Genomic DNA, 24,904 nt, shown 5'->3' with positions numbered 1-24,904 from the left:
AGGTGGAATGATGAGGAGGACTATGCTGGTGCTCTTGGCCTCTCTGGCCTTTGGATCTCTTTCATCTCTTGTTGATGGAACACGGATGTAAGTAATATTACTCCCTCTGAGTCCACTTGATGTCAGTGAAATTCATGGAAATCAGAGATTTGAACTCTTTGTTGGTTTGTTCAGCTCCCAGTCTTGTCCCAGCGGTGACAATGTAAGGGCTCTGATGCATTATTGTAAAGAAAACAGTATAGAAAACTGTATAGAAATGACCTTTACATGTATTCCATAACAAGAGGCCATTATTCAGTTTGTGATTTGCTTAGATTTAGAAAAGTACTGTGCACATTTGCTACCAGACACAGTGAGCAGAGTCTACAACTGTGATGAAATGTGTTGATTCAGAGCTGGATCTGGATCAAAATCATCAATAGATTACTTTTTACTAGTTCAGTCCAGGAGCAGTTGATTTTTATTTTTGCCTTTTGTGTTATTTTTGGTGATTAGGTGTAATTAGGTGTAGTCCTCAATAGCACAATCCTGGACCTTAGAGCTTGGGATCGGCCCCTAAAGGATTCACACCCCACCCTTGATTTACTGCTTTTGTCTTGACTAATGATGAAACTTCCTTTGATATCACAACAAGTTTCATGAACTCAAAGTCTTATGAAAACCTTTTATTGAAACTCAATGTTACAGCCTCACACAATAAGTAAACACACAGACGATGTAACACTAATGTTAACCAATGAGGAGCTACAGAAAATGTTGTTTTTTTCCTCAGGCAGGTGTTGTCTGCTCCCAACTTGTTGCGTGTGGGAACAGCAGAAAACATCTTTGTGGAGTGTCAGGACTGCACAGGAGGTGACATCAACGTGGTGATCAAAGTGATGAACCATCCAACCAAAACTCAAACACTGGCAACAACTCCTGTCACTCTCAACAGTGGAAATCAGTTCCAGGCACTGGGACAATTAACGGTAGATGAACCAAAGTTTGTGAATATTTCACTTCTGCAGTCTCTAATTCTAACACGGCCACAAGAAGATGACTAGACTCCAGTACACACGCTGAACACCCTGTGCTGCTCTTCATAATCACTTTGTGTCTTCATACTGGTTTCAGATCCCTCCTGAGGGCTTCAGCAGAGATCCAAACATGAAGCAGTACGTGTACCTTCAAGCTCAGTTCCCTGACCGCCTGCTGGAGAAAGTAGTCTTAGCATCCTTCCAGTCTGGGTACATCTTCATTCAGACTGACAAGACGCTCTACACGCCCAACAGTAAAGGTACGAACAATGCCCCCCAAAAAAGAAGAAGAAATTAGGGACTATGATCTCCTGCAAAATGTCTCTTCTAACCCAAAGCAGGATGTAACGGTAGATAACATATCAAGCTATATATCTGAGCCTGAAAGACTTGAGCACTTTTCCCTGTGATTTTTACATTTAGGATATTTCTGAGAAGAAAAGGAAAATTTAAACCTCTTTTTTTCACCCACTATCACAATAATTATTCTGTCACTCTCATTTTTTTTTTTCAGTTCATTACAGAATGTTTGCATTAACACCCAAAATGGAGCCTGTGGAGAGAGAAGGCGATGTCCAAGTTGACACTTCCATTGCCATTGAGATTGTGGTAAGTGATGAATGTATTTGTGCAGCTTTCTGTGAAGGTCATGTGCTGGTATTGTCAAAGTCTATTAAATGTGTATATTAAACTGTGTCTCCCTCTAGTGGTTAAGTTGCATCCAAAGCCTCTTCCCCTGAGAGGAGGGAGGGGGGATTTTAAGAAAATAGTGAAAAATGAATGGGTTTGCTTAATTAACCTGTAAGTCTGATGTGCTGATAGTTCAGTAATGGTTGTTGATATTATTTATGTTTAGACTCCTGAGGGCATCGTTTTACCACTTGATCCAGTCACTCTGAAGTCAGGGATCCACTCTGGGGATTACCAATTACCTGAAATTGTCAGGTGAGAATTTTACTTGAATAAACTTTCATTATTTTCACTTTTTATTTTACACCTTTTGTTGTTTATCAGCCAATGTACATTTCAACACAGATGTGGATAAGATTAACATCATGATTAAACAAGAACTAAGCTTCATTTTTTTTTTCTAGAAATGTAAATGTCATGAACTGAATAACTAAAGTCAAATGTTTAGTTTAGACAAACATACTGTAGACGTTAGAGTGTGTAGAAACCAAGCAGCACCCTCCAGTGTCCATGAGGTCTTGCTGTTAGTGGGTTTTCAAAATGAAAAGGTGACATCAAGGAGGACATCCATTTATCACATGATCTATGGAAGAAAGTCAGAGGCAAGCCAACTTATCCTCTGCTCGTTAGGGAATACCTAAATCTGAATTAATGATAATCAAAACAATAACACAACAACAGTTTCATATGAAAGACGACATGAACTAGAAAGAGAAAAGACACAAAAAATGTTCTGATGTTTTGTTATACTTGCTTGTTTATTAAAAACATGCTGTTGTTTGTTTGTGTGCAGTCCTGGGATGTGGAAGGTGGTGACCAAGTTTCACAGCAACCCACAGCAGAGCTACTCTGCAGAGTTTGAGGTCAAAGAATATGGTAGGTCCCAAAGCACTTTATTCAAAGAAAAACTACAGTTATACTCTTTTAGCTGGTTGGACACTGAGCTGCCATTAACACGACAGCAGTTTCAGGGTGAAACGCAAAAGTATTGTAGCATTTCTGCTTCGTCTTAACAAGGAAACAGCGTTTTAGCCAACTTAAAACTTAAATTTCTGAAATTGACCTCCAGAGTAGATTTTTTCAGAAACACTGCCAGCACCATTGCTGTGTGAACAGTGCCATTTTCAGTGCAAATGCTGACATCATGCTCTGCTCTGCATAAGCCCATACAACAGTCCAACAGTACCATTGTTACAATCTTTGTGAACTACCATGTTGAGCTTGTGCTGCTCAATCTGCTGAATCTGCTGACGGTCTTTAACAAAATGAGCATCTGTTGCTCTACTTCTGCTCTCAGCATTCACCAATACACCAGGGACCAGTTGTTCCAAAGTAATTCAATCAGATTTCGCTTATGGGATTGGATTAAATTCTAAAAGTGGGTTGTTCAAAAGGGAAGAGGGATTTCAAAATCTGATTAGATCATGTAATCCAATCCAGATTTTAATCCAGATTAGGCCTTCAGTTTATGTTCAGAACTCTTCAGTAGGATTTTGATCACTTCAATCCAAAATAACTGGATTATCCTGATCCCAACAAGAGCTATGACTTCAAGGTGGATTTCGGGAAGAAAATCTGGTAAAACTATAAAAATTGGTCAAATAATACATCATTTTACAATTTAGTGTTGATACTTTTATTTATGTTTTTAGCACTTGAGTTTTTTAACCATTGCAGGGATAAAGTAGATAAAGTAAACGTAGGTTACCAATGAAGCCTTTCAGCACAGTAAAGTAACAACAAAGAGAAACCAAAAGAGCAGAGATACTCCTGGCAGAGGAACAAATTTAAGCTGACCAAACTGCAGCAAACCAGAGAAAAACTTCAGATCCATCTTCTAAAAGCAGAGCTTAAAAACGCTGAAGAAGAACCCTGAACATTTTTTTTTTTATTTTGCTCACTATTGGATATTCAGACTTAAAAAAAACAACAAAAAAACAAAAAAACATATATATATATATATATATATATATATATATATATATATATATATATATATATATATATATATATATATATATAGGAAGTTGATGTATATGTTATATTTGTTTTTGTTTTTTTCTCAAAATAAAAAACACCTACATTGACCCCATATTAGCTCTTCTACTTGTTGTTCTTTACAGAGCTGGTAGCCCACGTTATGATATGCTGTACCATTTAGAGCACTGGTAATCCGGATTTAGTAATCTATTAACTATATATCTGGATCAGGGTGATCCAATCCAGTGTTCCTTTGTAAAACCGGCATAACACTGAGACAGATTACCTGATCCCGGATAGCAAGAATGGAATTGAATCCAGACCATTTTGATCCGGATTCAATTCTTTGAACAACTGGCCCAAGATGATCAGCCCAACTCTACTTCAGTGGAGATCTGCCAAAAGCTGCTTCTGGACGACACAGTTATAGTGCCACCTACAGGCCTGGCACGCTTGCTACAGTGTTTTCAGTCTCTCTGGGTCTCCGTGTAAACACAGATTGTTTCCACTGCATTTTGTTATTTTCAGATGAAGCATTTTTGTGTGAACGTGTCCTGAATCAATTGTTTCCATTTTTTACAGTGCTGCCCAGTTTTGAGGTTAAACTGACTCCTTTAAGCCCCTTCTACTACGTGGACAGCCCAGACTTCACCGTCAACATCAAAGCCACGTACGTAAAGATGTTTTTTTGTTTGTTTGCTGGAAATGCTGGATTGTTTGGTGAATTCTCATTTCAAAGTAGTGTTTGTTTGAATCTGTGAGTCATTTCTATTTGAGTTATAATCATCTGATTGTTACAGCTATCTGTTCGGTGAAGAAGTGCAGGGAACAGCATTTGTGGTGTTTGGGGCCGTGCAAGGAGACAAAAAGATTGGCTTCCCAGCCTCTCTCCAGAGAGTGCAGGTAAGAACACAGCTTCAACTACAGTTTTTCTTAATCAGTTTGACAGCTGATCTATCTTTTGCATTGAGACAATAAAGAAGGTGTTAGGATTATTTTAAGTCACTGACCGCAGGTGGTGACATTGCTTCCTTCACACTGAAAAAAAACCAGACAGAAGACATTTATCATTTTAGTGAAATACAGCCATCACTCTGTCCCTTCATGCTGTTTTGTGTATCTTTATTATTCTAGATCAACAAAGGGGAAGGAGAGGTGACTCTGAAGAGAGAGCACATCACACAGGCTGTCAACAACATTGATGGACTCGTAGGGAGCTCCATCTTTGTAGCTGTCAGTGTGCTGACAGAGAGCGGTAAGACCAGTTTTTGTGCCTGTGGATTTAAGACAATTATTTTTTTTACTCAGTCTCTAAAAAGTAGCATCAGTGTCTGAAGCTCCCAAACATTAACTCTCAACATAAACTTAAAAAATAATATCAGGATTTTTCTGCATCAACTTGTCGAGTGCTGATGTGAAATTTGTGTTTTGATAAATTGTTTGTGGATCACGTTTTTCAACAGGTAGTGAAATGGTGGAGGCAGAGCTGCGAAATATCCAGATTGTCACATCACCTTACACCATCACCTTCAAGAAAACGCCCAAATATTACAAGCCAGGAATGTCCTTTGATGTTACGGTAAAGTACTCTTTTTATTGCATTATGTCAAACCAAATAAAAGGATCCTTCACAGAAAATATTTCAGCATTTAAATAAAGTTTTTCCTTAAAAAAAAGAAGGAAAAACAGATTGTCATATTGAGAAAGAAGTAATTGTCTCAAAGTCATGTTTTAATGTTCTGTTGTAACTGTGATTGATAACACTGGAGAAGAAAAAAAATCTGTTGAGTTAGATTTTTATGCTGATCTGAAGTAAAATTGGCATGCTGTTTTCAAAATTGCAGTCAGTTTTTTGCTAGCACGTCAAGTTTTTTCTCCACAGCTCACCCTCCACATAAGTGAAATTTCTCTGATTAGCTGTAGTAAGACTTGCCAGTTGATTACGATTGGACTAATCTTCAGCTACGTGCCAACTTGTTTGTGCAGTCACAGTTGAAACAGTGCAGCCTCCAATTGGTCATTCCTATTAATATCTGCTAACACAAAGCTAGCATAGTAAGAATGAAGAGGATTTGTGCTGCTTTTCTCTTCAACTTGTAACCATGGGCATACCATTGTAAGCTCTATTTCCTTTGTTCCAGATCATGTCTGCTCCTGTAGCTCCTCCAGTAGCCATATCCTTTGTAAAAACACAATAGTGTTAAATAAACATCCCAGCAATGCCTGTTACTTATATATTTTTATTGTATGTCAATATTAGGAGATTTTCATTAAACAAGCACATATCTGTTGAGATAACATTTTTTACAAAAACAAGACCCTATTGTTAAAAAACTTGACATGATAGAGGAAAAACTGTGACCAGTTTTGGATTCTGCACGCAAATATTAGTCCACAACAGCTGTCAGACCCAACTCAACAAAAAGTGTGTTCCCCTGTGGTATTAAATGTTTTCTTGTGCTTTTTTTTTTAAAGTCCCATATTCTGCTCCTTTTCTGCAGTTTTATATGGATCATTGATGTCTTCATGAAATGGTAGTAACATGTTTTGGTCCAAAAAGCCAATAAATCAAGCACAGCAGCATTGTTTCCAGGCTCTCATAGCCCCTCTGTTCAGAACGCTCTGATTTAGTGGGCGTGGCCTTCATATGTAAATGAGCCACCGCTGATACCGCCCTGCTCTTCCACGTCACTGAGAGCGGCGCCACAAGATTAAAAACAAAAACTGAAGCATGGCTTTGACATTTTAATTCTTCTTTTCTCGTGACTTAAGTTGTTTTTTTTTTGTTTTTTTTAACTCCCAATGAATCAGGAATCCTCTGACCAAGATTTGGCCTCTGCATTTATTTATTGCTTCCTGTATAGTCACATGATATTTAGATAACAAAAGTGTGAGCCAGGACTACATTCATTACACCATTATCAAAAGTATTGGCCTTTTTATTTGAGACAGGATGAGTCTACAAATGAAGCTTGTGTTTGAGGCTGTGTCTGAGAGTGAATATGTATTTTCTTTTGAACGTCTGTTCTACAGCAGTTGATGTTAAATCAGTGTAAGATGTTTCCACCGCATCACGATTCATCAATTGCAATGAAAATATTTCACCTCAGTTTCCTCAAAAACAGACTTGTTCTATGCACACAGCCAACCTGCTGTAACATTAGAGGTTCCACTACGAACAACAACAGATCTGGTCTTTACTTTCAGAATATATTTGTAGATACGTCAGTGTCTAAAGCTACTGGATGTTGTCTGATAATTTGTGTTACTGATGACAGGTTGAAGTTGTGAATCCTGATGGCAGTCCAGCACGAGGTGTTCCAGTGGTGGTGACTCCAGGGGCGGTGCAGGGAAACACGGTAGCTAATGGCATGGCAAGACTTACCATTAATACAGAGGCTGGGAGCAGCAGACTGCCAATCACTGTAAGTCTTTATATCTACCTTTCTATTTTAGTCTGGAAAACAAATTTAAAGAAATGAAATAGCATTTCTGATACTAACTTACAGACGTTGCTTTAAATTGACCTGTTTCCTCTGCAACATGGCACCAACACTTCTACATTTCCTCCTATGTGGTGGTTCCTTTAATTCAGGGTGTTTCATGACACTCATTTACAGGACAGAAAAGTAAATGTGAATTTGAAAATCCCCATAGTGTTTGATAAAAAAGAAAATGTGAGTTTAAAGGCGCTGAGAGTAAAGTTGGCCTGGGTCCAAACCTCTGAAACCTGAACATGAACTGAAACAGAGCTGGATGATAATTGAAAGCTGAAAGCTTGTGTTATTTTAACTTCCTAAATGCATCTTTCATTAACTGTAGAAATACGTATAATCATGTAGTGACTTTCTAATACTGCCAACAAGGTGAAAACAGAAGTTCAGGTGCTGCTCATTAACAGTAAAGTTTTTTTTTGTTTTTTTTAACATCCAGAAGCTGGATGGAGGCCGTGTTCATGTTTTTCTGTTTCCCAGTGGCCAAATACTCAATTTTGCAGCTTTATTTTATGAGCATGACACAATGTAAGGAAAAGTAAAACATATTTATTGATGGGGTCAGTGCTTTTAATAATTTGAGTTAAATTAAAGTTTTGTATATGACTCAGATTGTACTAAAAGCCTGTACTGCATTGGAAACAACTAAAAACAACACTTACTTTACTCAGTTTACCACAACATTTATGCATTTATTACTGATACTAAACACTGTAGAAGTAACTGGGGCGGTCCTGGTTATTTCTGCAACCTGGGCAAACACCCATCGCCATCCCAGGTTACAATATCATCTTCAAAGATCACCAAATAGGAAATGGAGGGGGAGTAGCAAGCTTAGCAAAAACCACAACCAGTACAGTTAAATATATTTTGGCCCTAATCTTAACAATTCATAAAGGGTGGCGCTATTGCAGTAGCAGAGATTTGGGGTTAAAGAAGTGCTGTGAGATGGACCTTGATGGTGCGTGTGAAATTTGAAGGAGATTGGACTTTATACGACAGAGTTACTATGACTTCCTGGTTCATGGTGGCATTTCTGAGTTTGAGGTGGTGCCAAAGACATACCCTTTAACTATAGAACATAACCTGATCAGTGAAGTTTTATGAAGGCCTGACAGACATTTCTGAGCACAATTTAATACAACAAAAAAAGGTAAAAAAAAAAAAAAAAAAAAGGGGGGGAGTTTTTATCACAGAGAAAACACATTACTTCCTGTTGACATGCGCGGGCACTGTACTTAAAGCTAGAAAAGAAGCATATAGATGTGTTCAAGATGAGACATGTATCACATGTGTGCATTTTGGTTCTACAACATTGTACAAGAGAACTATTAACACTTACCTGACAGCGAAAATATGGTCAACTTTGGCAGTCGTTTGTGGCCTTGCCCAGTGAGTTACAAAAAATCACTTAATAACTTTTCAGTGTCAATATGTCTAGGATAAACAAGCCAAGTTTGGAGTCAGTCAGATCAAAAACATAGGACTAGTTTGTCCAAATACAAACCCTCATAAATGTTGTGACTTCCTGTTGCCATTTGGGGGCACTGTACTTTCAGATGAAAATAATGACATAGATGTGTCAGGGCTGTAACACTGAAGATGTGTGTTACTTTCTGTCCAGATTGGACATTGTTGAAAAAACACCAAACTTTGAGCCCTTGGCCTGGCTACGCCCATTGAGTTATGAAAAATCCTTCAATAACTTTTCTTCCTCAATGTGTCTAGTATACATAAGCAAAGTTCAGAGTTGATGTGAGAAAAAACGTATGAGTAGTTTTTTTAAACCCTGCCCCGCTGATGTCAAACCCTGGGCCCCTGGATCAAAGCCACCTTTGACTCCAGCCGCTCCATGATCCATGAAGACAGATTCATGTTGCTGGCTAAGCTGCTTCAGCGTAATTAATGTTCTTTTGTGAAATTGTCTTTAACTATCTGTGTAAGCTTACCTGTGTGTGTCTTTAATTCCAGGCAAGGACCAACCAGCAAGGAATCTTAGAAAACAGACAGGCCACAGCCACCATGACTGCTGTACCATACACCTCTAAGAGCAACAACTTTATCCACATAAGTAAGAAATGTGGTGACCATGATGGAAGTTATTGAACCTAGCACACTATTAAGGACATAAGAAACCCAATTAGAGTCTACATATAACTACTTGTCATTTTTGCAGGTGTGGATGCAGCTGAGCTGGAAATGGGAGAGAATCTGAAAGTGAACCTTAACCTAAAAAGGACAGATAATGGGCACAGTGATATCACTTGGCTGGTGAGATGATTCATACCCTCATTTGAAATGCATGACATGATGTAAACACAGCCATGGGTGGTGAGACAGGTGTTGATGTTGTCTGATGTATCTCCTTAGGTCCTGAGCAGAGGTCAGCTGGTGAAAAGTGGCCGTTACCATTCGAGGGCTCAGGTGCTGATTTCCCTGATTATTCCCATCACCAAAGAAATGCTGCCATCCTTCCGCATCTTAGCCTACTACCACACGAGTGATAATGATGTGGTGTCAGACTCTGTTTGGGTGGACGTCAAGGACTCTTGCATGGGCTCGGTGAGATACACAATGCTGTGGTGGGGATGTTATTTTCAACATTTGAACCATGCTCCTACGCACCAAGTGATGAATTCAATGCACATTTTTTGTCACATATTAATTCTAACAAACTGGTTTTACTGACAACAAAGAAGAAAAAGTGTCTGACTAACTATCATCTTTTTCATATTCAGCTGCGGCTGGAATCATCCAGACCCACTGCGTCCTATGAGCCTCGCAGGATGTTTGGCCTAAAAGTAACAGGGGACCCAGGAGCCAAAGTGGGACTTGTGGCAGTCGACAAAGGGGTCTATGTCCTAAACAACAAACACCGCCTCACCCAGAAAAAGGCAATTTTTAATTTTACTTTACTGACAATATTTATAAGGAACGGAATTGTTAATGATAAGGGATACACATGCTAATTACTAAGTTTGTAAGCCTGAATTGACATTTAAACGATACCTTTTGAGTTTACAAACCATGACATGAAGCCGCTGTTGTTTTTATTTTTACGTGTGAATTACATTCCACTCTCCAGGTGTGGGATACTGTAGAAAAATTTGACACAGGCTGCACACCAGGAGGAGGAAAAGATGGCATGGGTGTGTTCTACGATGCTGGGCTGTTGTTTCAGTCTAGCGCTAATATTGAGACTCCTTACAGACAAGGTGATCCCACAATACTCTTATCTCCATTTGAAATCATCAAAAATGCAAAAATGAAGTGTCATGCATGTAATCAGATGAATAAACCTTCTTTGGATTCAGGAGAACCACTTTTTCCGTAGTTGGTCAAACTTTGTTGGGTTTTTAAAGATGATGTTTATGCTGTGTTTCAGAGCTGAAATGTCCAGCCCCTAGCAGGAGGAGAAGAGCTACAACTATAATGGAAGTCACAACTGCCTTGAGTAAGAGTCACACCTGATAGATTTCACACATTTTCAGTCACTTTCTGATAATCTGTTCAGAAAGCTCGGTTCACTGACTTTGGACACACTTTATAAATCCACCTTATCCACCTTTCTTACCTCTGTCCCTTCTCTGCATCCTTCATTCAATCCAGTGAGCAAATATCCAGACAAAGAACAGCGTGAATGTTGTCGGGATGCCTTGATCGACATACCTGTTAAGTACAGCTGTGAGAGACGAAGTCAGTACATTAATGATGGCCAAGCTTGTGTGGATGCTTTTCTGGACTGCTGCAGGGAGATTGAAAACCAGCGAGCTGAGAGGAAAGAGGAGCTTCTTCAACTGGCTCGCAGTAAGAGACTGAGAAAAAAAAAATCTATCCCTTTGTTTTGACATGCCATGGTCATACATGCTGATGACCATCAAAGAGATGATAACACTTTGTTTAATCACACTCAAGGTGATGAAGATGACCAAAGTTACATGGACAGTGATGAAATTGTTTCTCGTACCAAGTTCCCTGAAAGTTGGCTGTGGGTAGATATCACACTCCCTGATTGCCATAGACAAGACCCCAACTGGTGAGTCAAAAACAACAGAGGCCCAAGACTCGATTCATAACATGACCACTTTTAATGTTATCCTTCATCTCTGTGAGCTGATATTGTGTCTTTGTTTCAGTCTAACCACGTCATTTGAGAAAAAAGTTCCCTTGCAAGACTCAATCACAACTTGGCAGTTCACTGGCATCAGTCTGTCAAGAACTCACGGTGAGGAGGCAGGAATGTGCTTTTCTTGCTCAAAAATCATCCTCCTTTCTCTACATTGTTTTTTTTCTCTTTCATATTCAAGGAATCTGTATCAGCGAGCCATTTGAAGTAATCGTCCGTAAAGACTTCTTCATTGATCTCCGACTGCCCTATGCTGCTGTACGAGGAGAGCAACTTGAGATTAAAGCAATCCTCCACAACTACAGCCCAGATAAAGTGACTGTAAGTCTCAGTTAACAAGCTCTAAACTTAATTGTAATTCCGTGTCTGCACATGCGCCCAGCTGCCTCATGAGAGTAACTGTGAATATACTTGACTGACTTCAAACCACTAGTCCCATTGGAGAATACCTCCAGAGGACCAAGGTGTGAGTCTGAAGAAAATCTGAAGAGGAACTTGGTGACTAAGGCACATTATTGGGTTTATATTGTGGTTAATAGGCTATCATGACCGGGATATACGCACAGGTTACCATACTGTACCATACCCCCCCACCCCCCAAGCTTTCTGAGACCTGAGAACCAGTTTCAGGCAGAGGGCAACAGAAACCATTTCTTCCCTAAAAGTGGGTATCCAGGAAAGCAATAGAGACCATCCCCATCCAAACCAACAGTTGTTTCCTGAAGGTTAGAGGCAGAATTTTCCTGATCCCCTTTGTTCCACATTGCTGACACCTCATGAGACCTGTCCTGAGTAGCCTCTTCTTTGGGGCAGGTAATGTGGCTTACTCCAAACAACACTTGTTGTTGGCAGGCTGGTCTAGTTCTGATCTTAGGGACAATCACTTGTGCAGGGGTGGTCAGAGAGACCCTTCCTTGGACTGTCAATGTCCAGACAGGAAAGAAATAATTTTTAGCATTAATGCCTCCAAGATGAGCTTTGGCTGTAGAATCAAAACAGCAAAAACATGGTAGAGGGGTGATACAACCTCGTCAGCAACCAGGAACCAAAAGAATTACACCCCATAGTTGTTCACAGCTTGTTCAAAGGAACAAAAAGAAATAAGAACTACACACTTAGCCCCATCTACAAGTAGAGCAGAGTGATAGTTCAGCAGCTCAGACCAGTGTCACAAAGCCACTAGTGATGTGTAATACACGCACACACAGTAAGCGTCAGAAACTTATTGACTGTCTCTAGCAAACCTGCACGAGAGAGGATGAAAAGGGACTGCGCACTTGATGATACCAGATCATCAGGGGTCCCAGGTGGCTCTGTTGGCATGAAAGCCTTGACCTGCTCATGGGCAAGACCGACGATCCAGTGAGAGTGCACCTCTGGTGGTCAGTGGGGATGGAGTAGAACTACAGTTTACTTGATATTTTGATATGAAGTCAACAGAAATGTATCCATCTTGTACCGTTTATGTCTGAAATAACAATGGTCATATGAGTCATCTTATCCATTCATTGAAAGTCTTCTCCTTCAGTCATCACAGCACTGACCTGTTTGCCATTCTGCTTCTTCTTAAGGTGCGTGTGGATCTGATGGAGGAGGAGCATGTGTGCAGTGTAGCCTCCAAACACAGAAGGTATCGTCAGGAGGTCGTAGTTTGGCCTCAGTCCACACGATCCATTCCCTTCATCATTATTCCCATGAGGGATGGACAATACAACATTGAGGTCAAAGCAGCCGTGAAGGACTCGTCTCTCAACGATGGAATCATAAAGACTCTGACTGTGGTGGTAAGAGACTAACACTGCATGTTTCTGTTGAATGACACCCTTTTAAAATTTCACCAACCCATTGTAACTTAAGCCAATGGTGTGAAACTGTTGGTACTCATCCAAAATGGTCGCTCACTCTTTATTTCATGGCAGAAGTGCATGAATCACTGCTCAGAGGCTCAGTAAAGCCCAGCTTTTATAAACCCTTTCTGGGTGAAAGTAACAGCTCACATGAAAGGTTACAAACTGTTTAAAGCTGAAACTTTAGCTCATGGTATTTACAGGGATAATAAAACTTGAGAAATTATTGCAGTTGTGTTTTAAAAATGGCAAACTTCAACCAGCTCAAGTGTGTCCAGGTAACATTATATTACTAAGTCTGCACTGCCAAAGTTACCCCTCCACGTTCTAGATACACAGAAAATGCAACAGTCGAGTTAGATCATTTAACCAGATAATTGCATTTTAAAACCAATAATATTTTCAAATGAATCAACAATGATTGTTTTATTCATAATGGTTGTTTTTCTTTTCAGCCTGGAGGTGTACTAGTTAAATCTCGTGAAACTGTAACCCTTGACCCTAAGGGTGAGTTAGCCAGTTGTTCTTCACGTTATGATTCATTGCTGTGTGTTGATCACCAGCTAACAGTTTCCACTGTTTCTGCTTTTAGGTGGCACACAAAAAGAAACACTAAACAGCAGAATTCCCAGGAATGAACTGGTTCCAAACTCACCTACCAGCACACAGATCTCTGTGACAGGTGAGCTGCGTTCTTAGGCATGTTCAGCCATGTTCAGGCATGTTCAGGCATGTTCAGGCATGTTCAGGCATGTTGTGTGATACTGGGCCTGTATTTGAAAAAAGTAAAATTCTGTTTTTTATGTGATTTTTTTGTTTTCACACAGGAAGGGAACAAGTTTCTTCATTGGTGGAGAATGCTATCAATGGGAACTCTATGGGTACCCTGATCGTTCAGCCTTCTGGCTGTGGAGAGCAGACAATGATCTACATGACCCTGCCTGTCATCGCCACCACATACCTGGACAGAACCAACCAATGGGAAAATGTGGGCTTTGAGAAACGAAACGAGGCCCTGAAACACATCAGCACTGGTAGGGAACTTTCTGTATGTCTCTGCATCTGTGTATGATACTTACTCTGAACTGGTCTGGATTTCAGTTACCTCAGGTGTAACTGGCTCAGCCAGTATCGAAAAGTGTAAAAACGTAATTAGTTATACTTACTTGTTACTTTTCACAAAAAAGTAATTGGATTAGTAACTGAATTACTCATTCATATATGTAATTAGTTATCAAAGTAATTGAGTTACTTTTTTGATAAATCTTTAATTTTGCAGAAGAATTCAATTTTTGAGCAGGTTTTAGTCAGGGACATAATGTTCACATTTCTGTTTTTGCCTTTTCCATCTCTGACGTTGAAGTAGTGTCTGTTTACTCCCATCCTGAAAATGAAGTCAATGTAGAGCCTGTAGGTCGACTTCCATCCTGAAAACACCAGTTAATACCCCACAGAATGCTCAGCACTGGCTCATATTAAATCTGCAGCTCCTGTCCTGTTTCTGGCTGAGCGAGCCAGGTTAGATAGACCTGACAACTCTCCTGATTCCGGAGGGATTCTCCTGCTTTTTAACCCTGTCTCTGGCTCCACTCCCGAATTACAATTTCTCCTGATTAACCTCTTATTTAAGTTATTTAAGTCTGGTTCTGTCATCTCTGATATTTTTTCAAGTCAAAATAAGTCAGCCTCTTGTTTCTTACATTCAAACCTCAAAAAGCACCCCCTCCCCCTCCCTGGAGTTGGTTTGATCCAAAGACGCTGCATGAGATTCTCTCTAACTGCAGGTTTCACAGACACACACAAACAGCTGTGTGATATTTGTAGCTGAAAAGTTGACTGTAGTTTCAGCTCTTTCTTAAAAGATGTGTCAACATGATTGTTCTCCTCATTACATGTGTGTCTGACACTTTTCCCCACATTTTATTTTCAGCTTCTCTGTTGTGTGTCATGCATGTGATCAGATACATAAACAGTAACTACTTCATAAAAAAGTAATCTGATTACTGATTACTCCTTTAAAGAGTAACTTAGTTACTTTACTTATTACTCAATTTTAAAAGGAACTAAGTTAGATTACAAGTTCTTTTATTAGTTACATTCGGCAACTACTGACAACACCTCCAGCTGCATGATTTGGCAAAATTGTGCTATTGTGATTAAAATGAACAACAATATGAGTCTACATGTTTTGTTTCAAGGGAACATGCAGAGATTATCAGTAGTTGTGAAATGTGTACTTTACAATTTAAAACCAAAATTTAATTTCTATACATTTTGAATTCCAAAATACAAATAAGGAAAGCTTTTACAGTACTTTTTGGGTGCAGTAAAGCACTGTTAAATTTTAGAGTCTTTGTTTTAGTCCAGTTTGGTTTTTATCAGTTTCATTTTTGTTATACCTCTTCTCAGAGCTTGCATGCTATAGACTTCCCCAGCTATTGTCAAATGCACAAGTCTCAGTAAAGAGTATCCGAATATTAAAATAAGATGTTTTTGCCCAGGCTACCAGAGAGAGCTCACCTACCGAAAAAATGATGGGTCCTTCGCTGTGTGGGTCACTCACAAAAGCAGCACTTGGTAAGGCACCGGACCAGTCCTGATCCTAATGTTCTCATTTCAGTGTAGATGTGTTTATGTCCTCTAAAAATATCTAAATGTTTAAACCCTCTCTGCTCCTCTCTTCTTTAAGGTTGACAGCCTATGTTGTCAAGGTGTTTTCCATGGCCAACAATCTTGTGGCAGTGCAAGCCAACGTGATCTGTGACGCTGTCAAGTTCCTCATACTTAACGCACAGCAACCTGATGGCGTGTTTAGGGAAATCGGGAAGGTTATCCACGGAGAGATGATTGTGCGTTTCCGTGTTATCATCATCAATATTCTATGTGATGTTTTAACCATAAATAACTGAAATATTGAAACTCTTTCACCTCACTGGTCATTGTTTAATGTAATGAAAACCATGTCTGTGCATGCGTAGGGTGACGTGCGTGGCGCAGATTCAGACGCCTCCATGACAGCCTTCTGCCTCATTGCGATGCAGGAGTCCCGAGCACTGTGCTCTGCCACCGTTAACGTGAGTATGACACTTCCTGGATCTTTGTTTTGATGGAGGTCATCTCTCTGTCAGTGTTCTGCCTTCACCCTGTGCTGGAGAAAAAAAGTTAGTCAGCTGCTTTAATTGTTTTTAGAGTTGGACAGTGAGTTCTGTTAAGACTTGTGATGTAGTACACATGGTTAATGCAAGCTGTGAACGCTGAAAGCAAGTCACCTGTATTTTTATCACACACCCAATATAGTTTTTATTATTCTGCTCCATCTTTTACTCTTCTTTTTAAAGAAAAAAAAAACAAAACAATCTCACCTGAAGTCTTTATCTCTGCCTTACGAGTGGATGGATAAATTATTGTAGCATGACAAACCAACAAAACATTTAGCCGTCATAGCATTGGTTTTGAACTCAGGAACAATAGTGTTTCAATTTTCCTGTTTTGTTTTTTATATCTAGAGTCTACCTGGCAGCATAGACAAAGCAGTGACCTACCTGGAGAATCGTCTGCCCAGCCTTACCAACCCGTACGCTGTTGCCATGACATCATACGCCCTGGCCAATGAAAACAAACTGAACAGGGAGATCCTTTACCGATTTGTTTCTCCAGGTAAAAACTCTGAAATGTCTGGTGATATTTGTTTGGTGCTTCATTGTTGATAATCTATGATGATTTCAGTCCCATCGTTTTTAATTTTACGTTTGTTATTTTCAATACTACAGTTTCAGGATTGGGAAATTGACTTCAGGCTCAGTTTGTTTCAGTTCTACATCTTCATAAATTTACATTTGTGTTTTTTTTGGTTCCTCAGAGATGTCCCACTGGCCAGTAGCTAAGGGACATATTTACACACTGGAGGCCACAGCATACGCCCTTCTTGCTCTGGTCAAGGTCAAGGTGAGTACTTCACAATAAAGAAAACTCCCTTTAGTCCAGTTTCATGGTTTGTGAGGGCAATGGGTTCTGGTCAGCTTGCTTGAAAAATGGTTTGTTGACTGGTTAGAGCATGTGCAAGTTTGTGTTGTAAATTGAATCGAACTGAACATTTTCCCTAAAGGCAAAGTTTGACGAGGTAAACAGCACTCCGCCCCTCGTGTAGCTCACCTTCTTCTCAGAACTTTGCACCTTTAAACACAAATGAGGAAAAAGTCACAAGTTTGAACATTGTTGAAATACACTCACATGCTCATCTACTAATAGCTGAAATACATGAGCAATAATCTGCATGTTGTTAAATATCCTATCAATTCAGGATACTAATGGACGCCAACATTTATGACTTAGTGCCAAAAAGCAGAGTTGAAATGTGCCTTTACTCTGCTTCATGTGATGGTTGATTAGAGTCAGTTGAAGGCGTCTTCACTGTGGAGAATTACTTTAACATTTAAAGTGTCTCACTCAAAATGTACAGATACTTATCTTGGGTTTGTGACTCATTACAATCAAGCATTTAAGAAAGATGAGTGTTTAGTAGGTTATAAGCATGATTTCATGACCTTGTGAATAAATCACCTCTTGCCTGGTACGCTACATGTCTTTTAAACAGACGCCTGAAGTCAGTATCTCACACCATAAAAGCCATTGAATAGGACTGATAAAAGAATCCCAGTGACTACATATTGTTAACACTGATCCAACAGAAACTAAGAAAAGCACACGTGACTTTTCTTTAGACTGCACTTTTCAGGGCACTCTGTGATGGTTGGTTATTGTTTAGAGTCAACATATCAGAACATTGTCTGTCTTCTTTGATCCGGATGAAATCAAGAGCAGAAAATCTTATTGTTTTCTTACCTTGTGGTACCAAAGGCCTTTGAAGATGCCAGACCTGTGGTCAGATGGTTCAACAAGCAGCAGAAGGTTGGCGGAGGCTATGGATCGACTCAGGTAATGAGGTTTTCTCTTTCGATCTGAAATACCTCGAGAAATGTTACATGTCCACGTTTGATAGAATGCTAAATCTCCTCACATTTCTTCTCTCCAGGCGACCATTACGGTGTACCAGGCTGTGTCTGAGTACTGGATCAATGCTAAAGAACCAGAGTATGATCTGGACGTAGACATCAAGGTGCCAGGAAGAGCAAAGCCGGACAAATTCAACTTTAACCAGGCAAACCACTACGCCACAAGAACATCAAAAGTGAGGAAGTCTTTCACACAGGCCCACTGTGGCTCTTTGATTAATTTTTGTGTCTTCTTTTCATCACTATGATTGTATTTGTGCTCACGTTTCCTACAGATCAATGAAATAAATCAGGATGTGGAAGTGACGGCCAAGGGAACAGGAGAGGCAACATTAACAGTATGTTCAGTGTGATTTTGTTGCCAGTCTGATGGCTGATGTTTCTCATTCTTACCTTCTTTGGTGTGTATTTTAAGGAGTGTCTCATGTGCTTGCTCTTTTCTATAATAGATGGTGTCACTGTATTATGCTCTGCCTAAAGAAAAGGAGAGTGACTGCAAGAAGTTTAACATGACCGTGACTCTTGAAGAAGGTAATTTCAGCTTTTTCTCTTGAATCATGTTTTTCCCTCTTTGAAAGCTGTCTGGTTGTTGTTGTTTCTCTGACTACTACTAATGTGTTTTTACAGAGAAAAATGATGAAGAAGAGAGGGTTTACTGGCTGAGAATAGAGGTCTTGTAAGTACAAATTTGAAATCATGCAGACAAGCGTTAACATTTGTTCCAACATGCAGAATCATCTTGACACAATAGAAAATCATATTTTCTTCCAAATTTGATCCAAAAAGAAATCTGAAAATTATTCTCTATTAATATCATCAGAGTGAAATACTTCAGGCTTTTATTGTTTACAGTTTGGTGATTATGGCTTATTACTCACGAAACTTAAAAATCAAATTTCAAACTAGAGTAACTGCATTGCCTTGAAGCAAATACATTCAACTGCTGAAGCTGAAGAAAGAAAAAGAAAAACAAAAAAAAAGGAAAAATTGTGAAACAGAGCTAAAAATGTTGAATGGGGAAGAAGAAGAAGCAGAAGAAGTACTCAAAACAGTACAAAGGATAAAGTCGTAGTTGTAGAAAGAAAAATTTTGTGAAGTATAAGTTGTGGAAAAAGTTGTATAAATGGTTGAGTGCACAGACTCAAAAGAAGGGGTTAAAGTATTATAAGCAAGTGAAGTAGTCATGGTAGTATCAGTAAATGAGTACTCTTTTAAGTCCTTTTGTTTTTGAGTGACAGCAATAGCATACACATGTGTTTCTGTTGTTGGGAATGTTTTGATTAGTTAGTATAAATAGCTGTGTGAAATGAAGGTTTCCATGGTAACCTGCTTGTTAGGCTGTGGAGCGCTGCACCTGTTTGAAAATCTGCATGAGACGGATAATGAACAAAGGAAGAGTAGGGTCTGAATCTCCTGCCACTGTGTGAAAACAGTAAAGGCTAACAGAAAAAAATGAGTGCACCGTGAGAGTTTGGAGACTCTGATGATCACAGTGATGTGTTTTACATGTCTGTAGAGCCAGAAATGTTGGCAGGACGGCGAGCTAAAAATGTAGCTACAAATGGAACTGAAGTGAAAAAGTGGGTCAGGATTAACATTACCTCAGGTTACAGGACAAAGATGTTTGCCTCACATTTGGGCATTTTTTGGCCAAAGGAATAATATTTTCTAAGATACTCCCTTTGTTAGAAGCATCAATGTTTTGATGTATTTAAAATGTCTTTAGAGGTAAGATTTTGGAAGTTTTGACAATTTGTTTGAGAAAATTGTAACGTCTCAGCAGCTGCTTCCTTCACTCTGGTTGCTGATGATGTCATGCACTCTAAGAGCAGTGATTTTTGTAAAACCTTGTGTTGCTTAAACAGTGAAATCTCAAAAACTATATCTAAAAGTTACATTATACATGAATAGCCAAAAGATTTGTCAACATTTCACAGCAATCTGCAGTCTGTAAGTGGAAGTATGCTGAAGTTTTTGCATCTCGAAGTTTAGGCAGATTTAGTTGGTGAAGTTGAAGTTCCCCTTTCATTTTAAAGAGGAAATTTTGTCAGGAAAAGCTGAATAAATCAAACGTTTTAGGGGTTAGAGATGAGAAAAGTCATAGTAATCATTTCCCGAAGGAGCTGAATAGTTTAAAGTTTGAAGGGTGAAATTGGACAAAATTTGAAGGAGTAGTGCAGCCACAAACGTACAAGAACAAGAATGAAAATTTAAATAAAAATATGTTGAAATGCTGAGTGAGCATTATCAGTATTTAAATGATTATTAAAAAAACAACCTAAAGAAAATTTATGTGAGGTGTTTTTTCTTTTTTTAGTTCAGATTGATTTAGTAGCAGCTTTCAGACCTTGAAGGAGGATTTGCCTGACTTTAAATTAGTGCCTTTGTTTTTTTGACCTGTCTTCTTGAAGTGAACACTGGATGTAATTGTACTGTCCCATTTCTGTTCAGGTACATGGACCCAGAACGTGATGCTACCATGTCAGTCTTGGATATTGGCTTGCTAACAGGCTACACTCCAAACACACAAGACCTGGAAAAAGTAAAAAACTAAACAGACACACACTCACCGGAGTCACAAACAGGAAACCAGAGTTTATGACTAAATGCATGTGTTTGTATTTGTGTAGTTAGCCAAAGGACGTGCCCGCATGATTTCCAAATACGAGATGAACACAGCCCTGTCTAAAAAAGGCTCCCTCATCATCTACTTGGACAAGGTAAGAGATCAATCTGTGATCCAAACCTCTTTTGACACTTTTTGTCCCGTCTCACCTTTGTCCTCCATCTCTCTTCAGGTCTCTCACACACAACCAGAAGAGATCAGGTTTAGGATCCATCAGACACTGAAAGTGGGAGTCTTACAACCTGCTGCTGTGTCTGTCTATGAATACTACGAGCGTAAGTTGTTCTAAAGTAGTTCTTACAGTATTCAGTACACGGTTTAATTGAATTTTCCTACAAGTTCCATGACATATGTTTTAAATCTCTTTGTATTTTGCTGCAGAAACACACTGTGTGAAGTTCTACCATCCACACAGGAGAGCTGGAGAGCTGATGAGGCTCTGCAGAAATGATGAATGTACATGTGCTGAAGGTAAAAAGATTTCAGTGAATCTGCACAAACCTTTTTAAAGGAACACTTGTATGCACTACAGACATCAGACATGAACTTTATGTCCTTAACATTTCTGTTCCCAGCTGAGGAAGTAATGTCCGATTTACTGTACGAATACTTTTAGACAATCCTGGACAACATATGTCTCTTGATGGACACATTTTTGTCAAAGACCGTTTTTTTTAAATGAAAAATAAAATAGTGCATACGGAGGAACAGACTGATTGAAACTGTAACCTCCAAGCTGATGCATACTCCATGTTTCCTGTCAGCCCCAACGTTTTTAAGGTGACAGTTCTGTAAAGTTAAAACTCTGAGTCTCTCAGTTACAATTATCTGTTTAATTTAACTTTTTTATCAAAAAACACTAAACAGAACATCTGCAGGAAATTTTTATGCCAACATTTCACATAATTAAACATAATGTTCAGAAGTTCCTGTCACAAAACAAGCGCCTGCATAATCAGGACAGCTCTGGATACATATTAAGTCTTTTTAAGTGAATTTTTGACTTTAAATGCTCATGATGTTCAGTGTGTATTTACTTTGTGTCCGTCATGTTTTACAGAGGACTGCAGCATGCAGAAGAAGGGTCAAATTGACAACGCCCAGCGGACAGCTAAGGCCTGTGAGAGTACACCGACCAGCAGAATAGACTTCTGTAAGAATGCATATGAAACGCTTTTAGCCCAAAGAATGTGTGTGTTTAATATTTCTGTAAGAGTCTGAGAGTAAGCAAAAGAGCTCACAATGTGCTTCTTCGCTGTCCTCAGTGTACAAAGTTCGCTTGGAAAAATTCACAGACGGTTTGTCTACTGATATTTATACAATGAGGATACTTGAAGCCCCCAAAGAAGGTGGGAATAAATCCATACTTTTTTTACAAAGAAAAAATAAAGAGTTAAGTCTTTATAAAGGACCTTACATGGAACTGAATCGTTGTAACCGTTCTCTCCTTTATTTAATTGATAGGAAGTTATGATGTGGGTCCCGCTGGTAGTCTACGCACATTCCTCAGTTACCAGCACTGCAGAGAGTCTTTAGACCTGAAGACAGGAAAAACCTACCTGATCATGGGAACATCGAAAGATATTCACAGAGACGAGCAAAACCAATCGTAAGTTTGATCTTTTTGTTTTAATGTGTTTTTACCTCTGAGTTTCACTAGTTTATTTCCATTAATTAATAGTTCTGATCCTATGTTTCAGTTTTAGGTCCTTTAAACAGTGTAGAGCTTTTCTCACCACCATCTGAGGAAGTTCTGTGATTCGTTTCATTCACAGATCTGTGGTGTTTTTCACATCTCAAAACAGCTTTTTAGATGTGTTTGCTTATACTAATTCATCTGAACCAGTGTATGAATCAGGAAGGAGGTGCCTTTTGGGCTCCACCTTTAACAAAGAAATGGGATTAATTCTACTTTCTGCATCATGTGTGATTTCATCATTTTCCAGCGGTTTCAAAGTCATACATTAAGAGCAAGGAGGCATTAAAATTACTCCCCCAGAGTTTCCACAGAGGAAACAATAACCAAAAGATTTTCCTGTACGTTCAGCCTATCTCTACTCTTTGACTGTACAGCTTCTTATCATAGACTGTGTGAAACATGAACGTAGGCTCTGCCACGTCACCTATCTGTTTCTGACACTGACGCAGACACATTGGTTGGTTGAAAAAAATTCACCCACAGTTCAGTGTGCGCTGATAGACAAATCAGCGATTTAGACCCAAGCTGTTTCTTGAACCAGGCTGTAAATATGCTTTTTGATGCTGTAAAGGTCAGATTTCATGGCTGGGTGTGTTTGTGCCTACCGGTCTTTCTGCAGCTAGCCTCAAGCGGATCCTCGAACAGCAACTTTTAGCACTTCTGCACAAGTGTCATTTTTCTAAGCCAGATGTTGCCTCTTGATCTTTAGAATAGAATATACTCTATTTAACCCTGAGGGTGAATTTAGGAGTCGCAGCAGCAATCTCGAAAACAAAAGTAATAAAGTGTACAGAAAGTGCAAAAAGGTCCATAAGGAATGATGATGACAGCTTGTCCATCATTGTCCAGTTCAGCCAGTCTCCACCTCCACAGGGTCCAGGACTGAGCTTCTTCAGCAGTCTGTTCAGTCTCTGTCTCCTGGATCCTGTCTGCTCACAGCAGGTGAACTTCTTCCAATGTGGCGTTGGTGTTTGATGTTAGCTCTATTAGCCATGTCTGTGGATAGCATGATGCTACTCTGCCCTCTGGTATTCCCTCTGTTGCTGGGTTAGCACGGCTAGCTCATTCATCTTATTGGAGATAGATCTTATGTCCCCCAACAACGATGGATGGAAGGACAGGTCGATGTCGTCACTTCTTAGCTTACACCTGAGAACCAGCACGTCATCGTCACCTCCTTCTCACCTTGTGGGAAACATTAGGCCTTGCACCAGTCAGCATTGACATGCTACAGGCTGCTAACAGCTGATTTCACATGTAAACAATAAAGCCATGGTTACATGTAGGATCTCCAGCCAAACACAGGAGAAAATGTAGTGAAAGTATCATTGAAGCCACAAAAAGGTTTGGTGTCCATGACCAACAATGAACCATACAAAGTAATGATCCACTCCAAAAACAAAGATGACGAAAAAGAGATGAAAAAAATTACAAGAAATGGACAAGGAAGATAGAGCTGCTGTAACAGGAAGCCACTTGGGTGGTGCCTAGCAAAAAAAAAATCTATAACATTTAAATATGACACTAACAACAGGTAATGTGTTGTGCAAGTTTAACCCAAAAATGAGTTAGCTCAAAGATCAGATTAGAGAAACCAAAATGAACCAGTTTTCCTTAGTTCAGCATTTTTACTTATTCATTTTAACCGCTTTAACATCCCCAATTTTTCCATCATGTCTTTTTAGTAGAGCCTCCCAGGCCTCAATTCCTTGTTTTCAATCTTTGAAATTCCCAAGACTAAATTAATTACTGTATCCTGTGGTAGAATAATGTTCAGATACTTATCCTAACCAAACATGGGATCATTTGAAGAAATTAATAACACTGCGCTTAACGGAAAGGGCTACAGGTAAATTGAAATATAAACAGACACAAAAAAAATAGTACTCTCCATTTTTAAAAAGTTGTACCTCTTTGAAACCAGTCAAGTGTTAGCATGTTTGAGTATGTCCCTGTTGGTTTATAACACACCTTCAAAGATCAACCCCTGTCTCCATCTGTTTTACCCAGTCAGTGTGATCCTTGATCAGTCCCTTTGTCCTCTGAACCAAAACCCTAAGAACCAAATCCTGACCCCTTTATTGAATGTCAGGAACCAATCAGCTGTTATTGTTCCTTCTAAATGGTTTATGCTACTTTGGGCTAACTTTTCTATTTCTATTGAAATGGTAGTAACTTGCTAAGGCAGGCACTTAGCTGTGTATTGCTGAAACCTCTTGATTCACTGCAACTATGTGAAGAACTTCTGTGTTTCTCTTTTCATTCTCCAGGTTTCAGTATGTACTGGGAGAGAAAACCTGGATCGAGTACTGGCCCACACAAGCAGAGTGTCAAGAGGACGAGTACAGACTGACCTGTTTGGGCATGGAGGAGCTGGTCCAGCAGTACGCACTCTTTGGATGTCAGCAGTAGAG

The 24,904-nt window shown here is 39.4% G+C and overlaps 1 protein-coding gene across 1 annotated transcript; it reads left to right on the top strand.

Moving 5' to 3' along the window:
- Window positions 1-24,902, top strand: LOC141797049 (complement C3-like). Its single transcript, XM_074678440.1, has 43 exons — window positions 1-87; window positions 773-968; window positions 1,114-1,276; window positions 1,531-1,625; window positions 1,873-1,961; window positions 2,500-2,582; window positions 4,269-4,356; window positions 4,487-4,589; window positions 4,821-4,941; window positions 5,150-5,265; window positions 6,965-7,111; window positions 9,152-9,251; window positions 9,357-9,451; window positions 9,551-9,742; window positions 9,919-10,074; window positions 10,266-10,395; window positions 10,566-10,634; window positions 10,790-10,987; window positions 11,096-11,216; window positions 11,317-11,405; window positions 11,488-11,627; window positions 12,878-13,090; window positions 13,609-13,660; window positions 13,746-13,835; window positions 13,981-14,187; window positions 15,655-15,730; window positions 15,843-16,002; window positions 16,132-16,227; window positions 16,660-16,810; window positions 17,013-17,098; window positions 18,011-18,088; window positions 18,186-18,341; window positions 18,441-18,503; window positions 18,615-18,696; window positions 18,793-18,841; window positions 20,617-20,707; window positions 20,796-20,885; window positions 20,964-21,066; window positions 21,173-21,262; window positions 21,852-21,944; window positions 22,057-22,140; window positions 22,256-22,400; window positions 24,761-24,902. The coding sequence occupies exons 1-43, from the start codon at window positions 8-10 to the stop codon at window positions 24,900-24,902; spliced, it is 4,968 nt and encodes a 1,655-aa protein (XP_074534541.1). The 5' UTR covers window positions 1-7.
- Window positions 24,903-24,904: the final 2 nt, after the last annotated feature.

This window comes from Halichoeres trimaculatus, unplaced genomic scaffold (assembly GCF_033239565.1).
Source record: "Halichoeres trimaculatus isolate MK-OKI-2021-1 unplaced genomic scaffold, fHalTri1.1 fHalTri1_scaffold_10, whole genome shotgun sequence".
NCBI lineage: Eukaryota > Metazoa > Chordata > Actinopteri > Labriformes > Labridae > Halichoeres > Halichoeres trimaculatus.
This window is presented reverse-complemented; position numbering and strand designations above follow the sequence as displayed.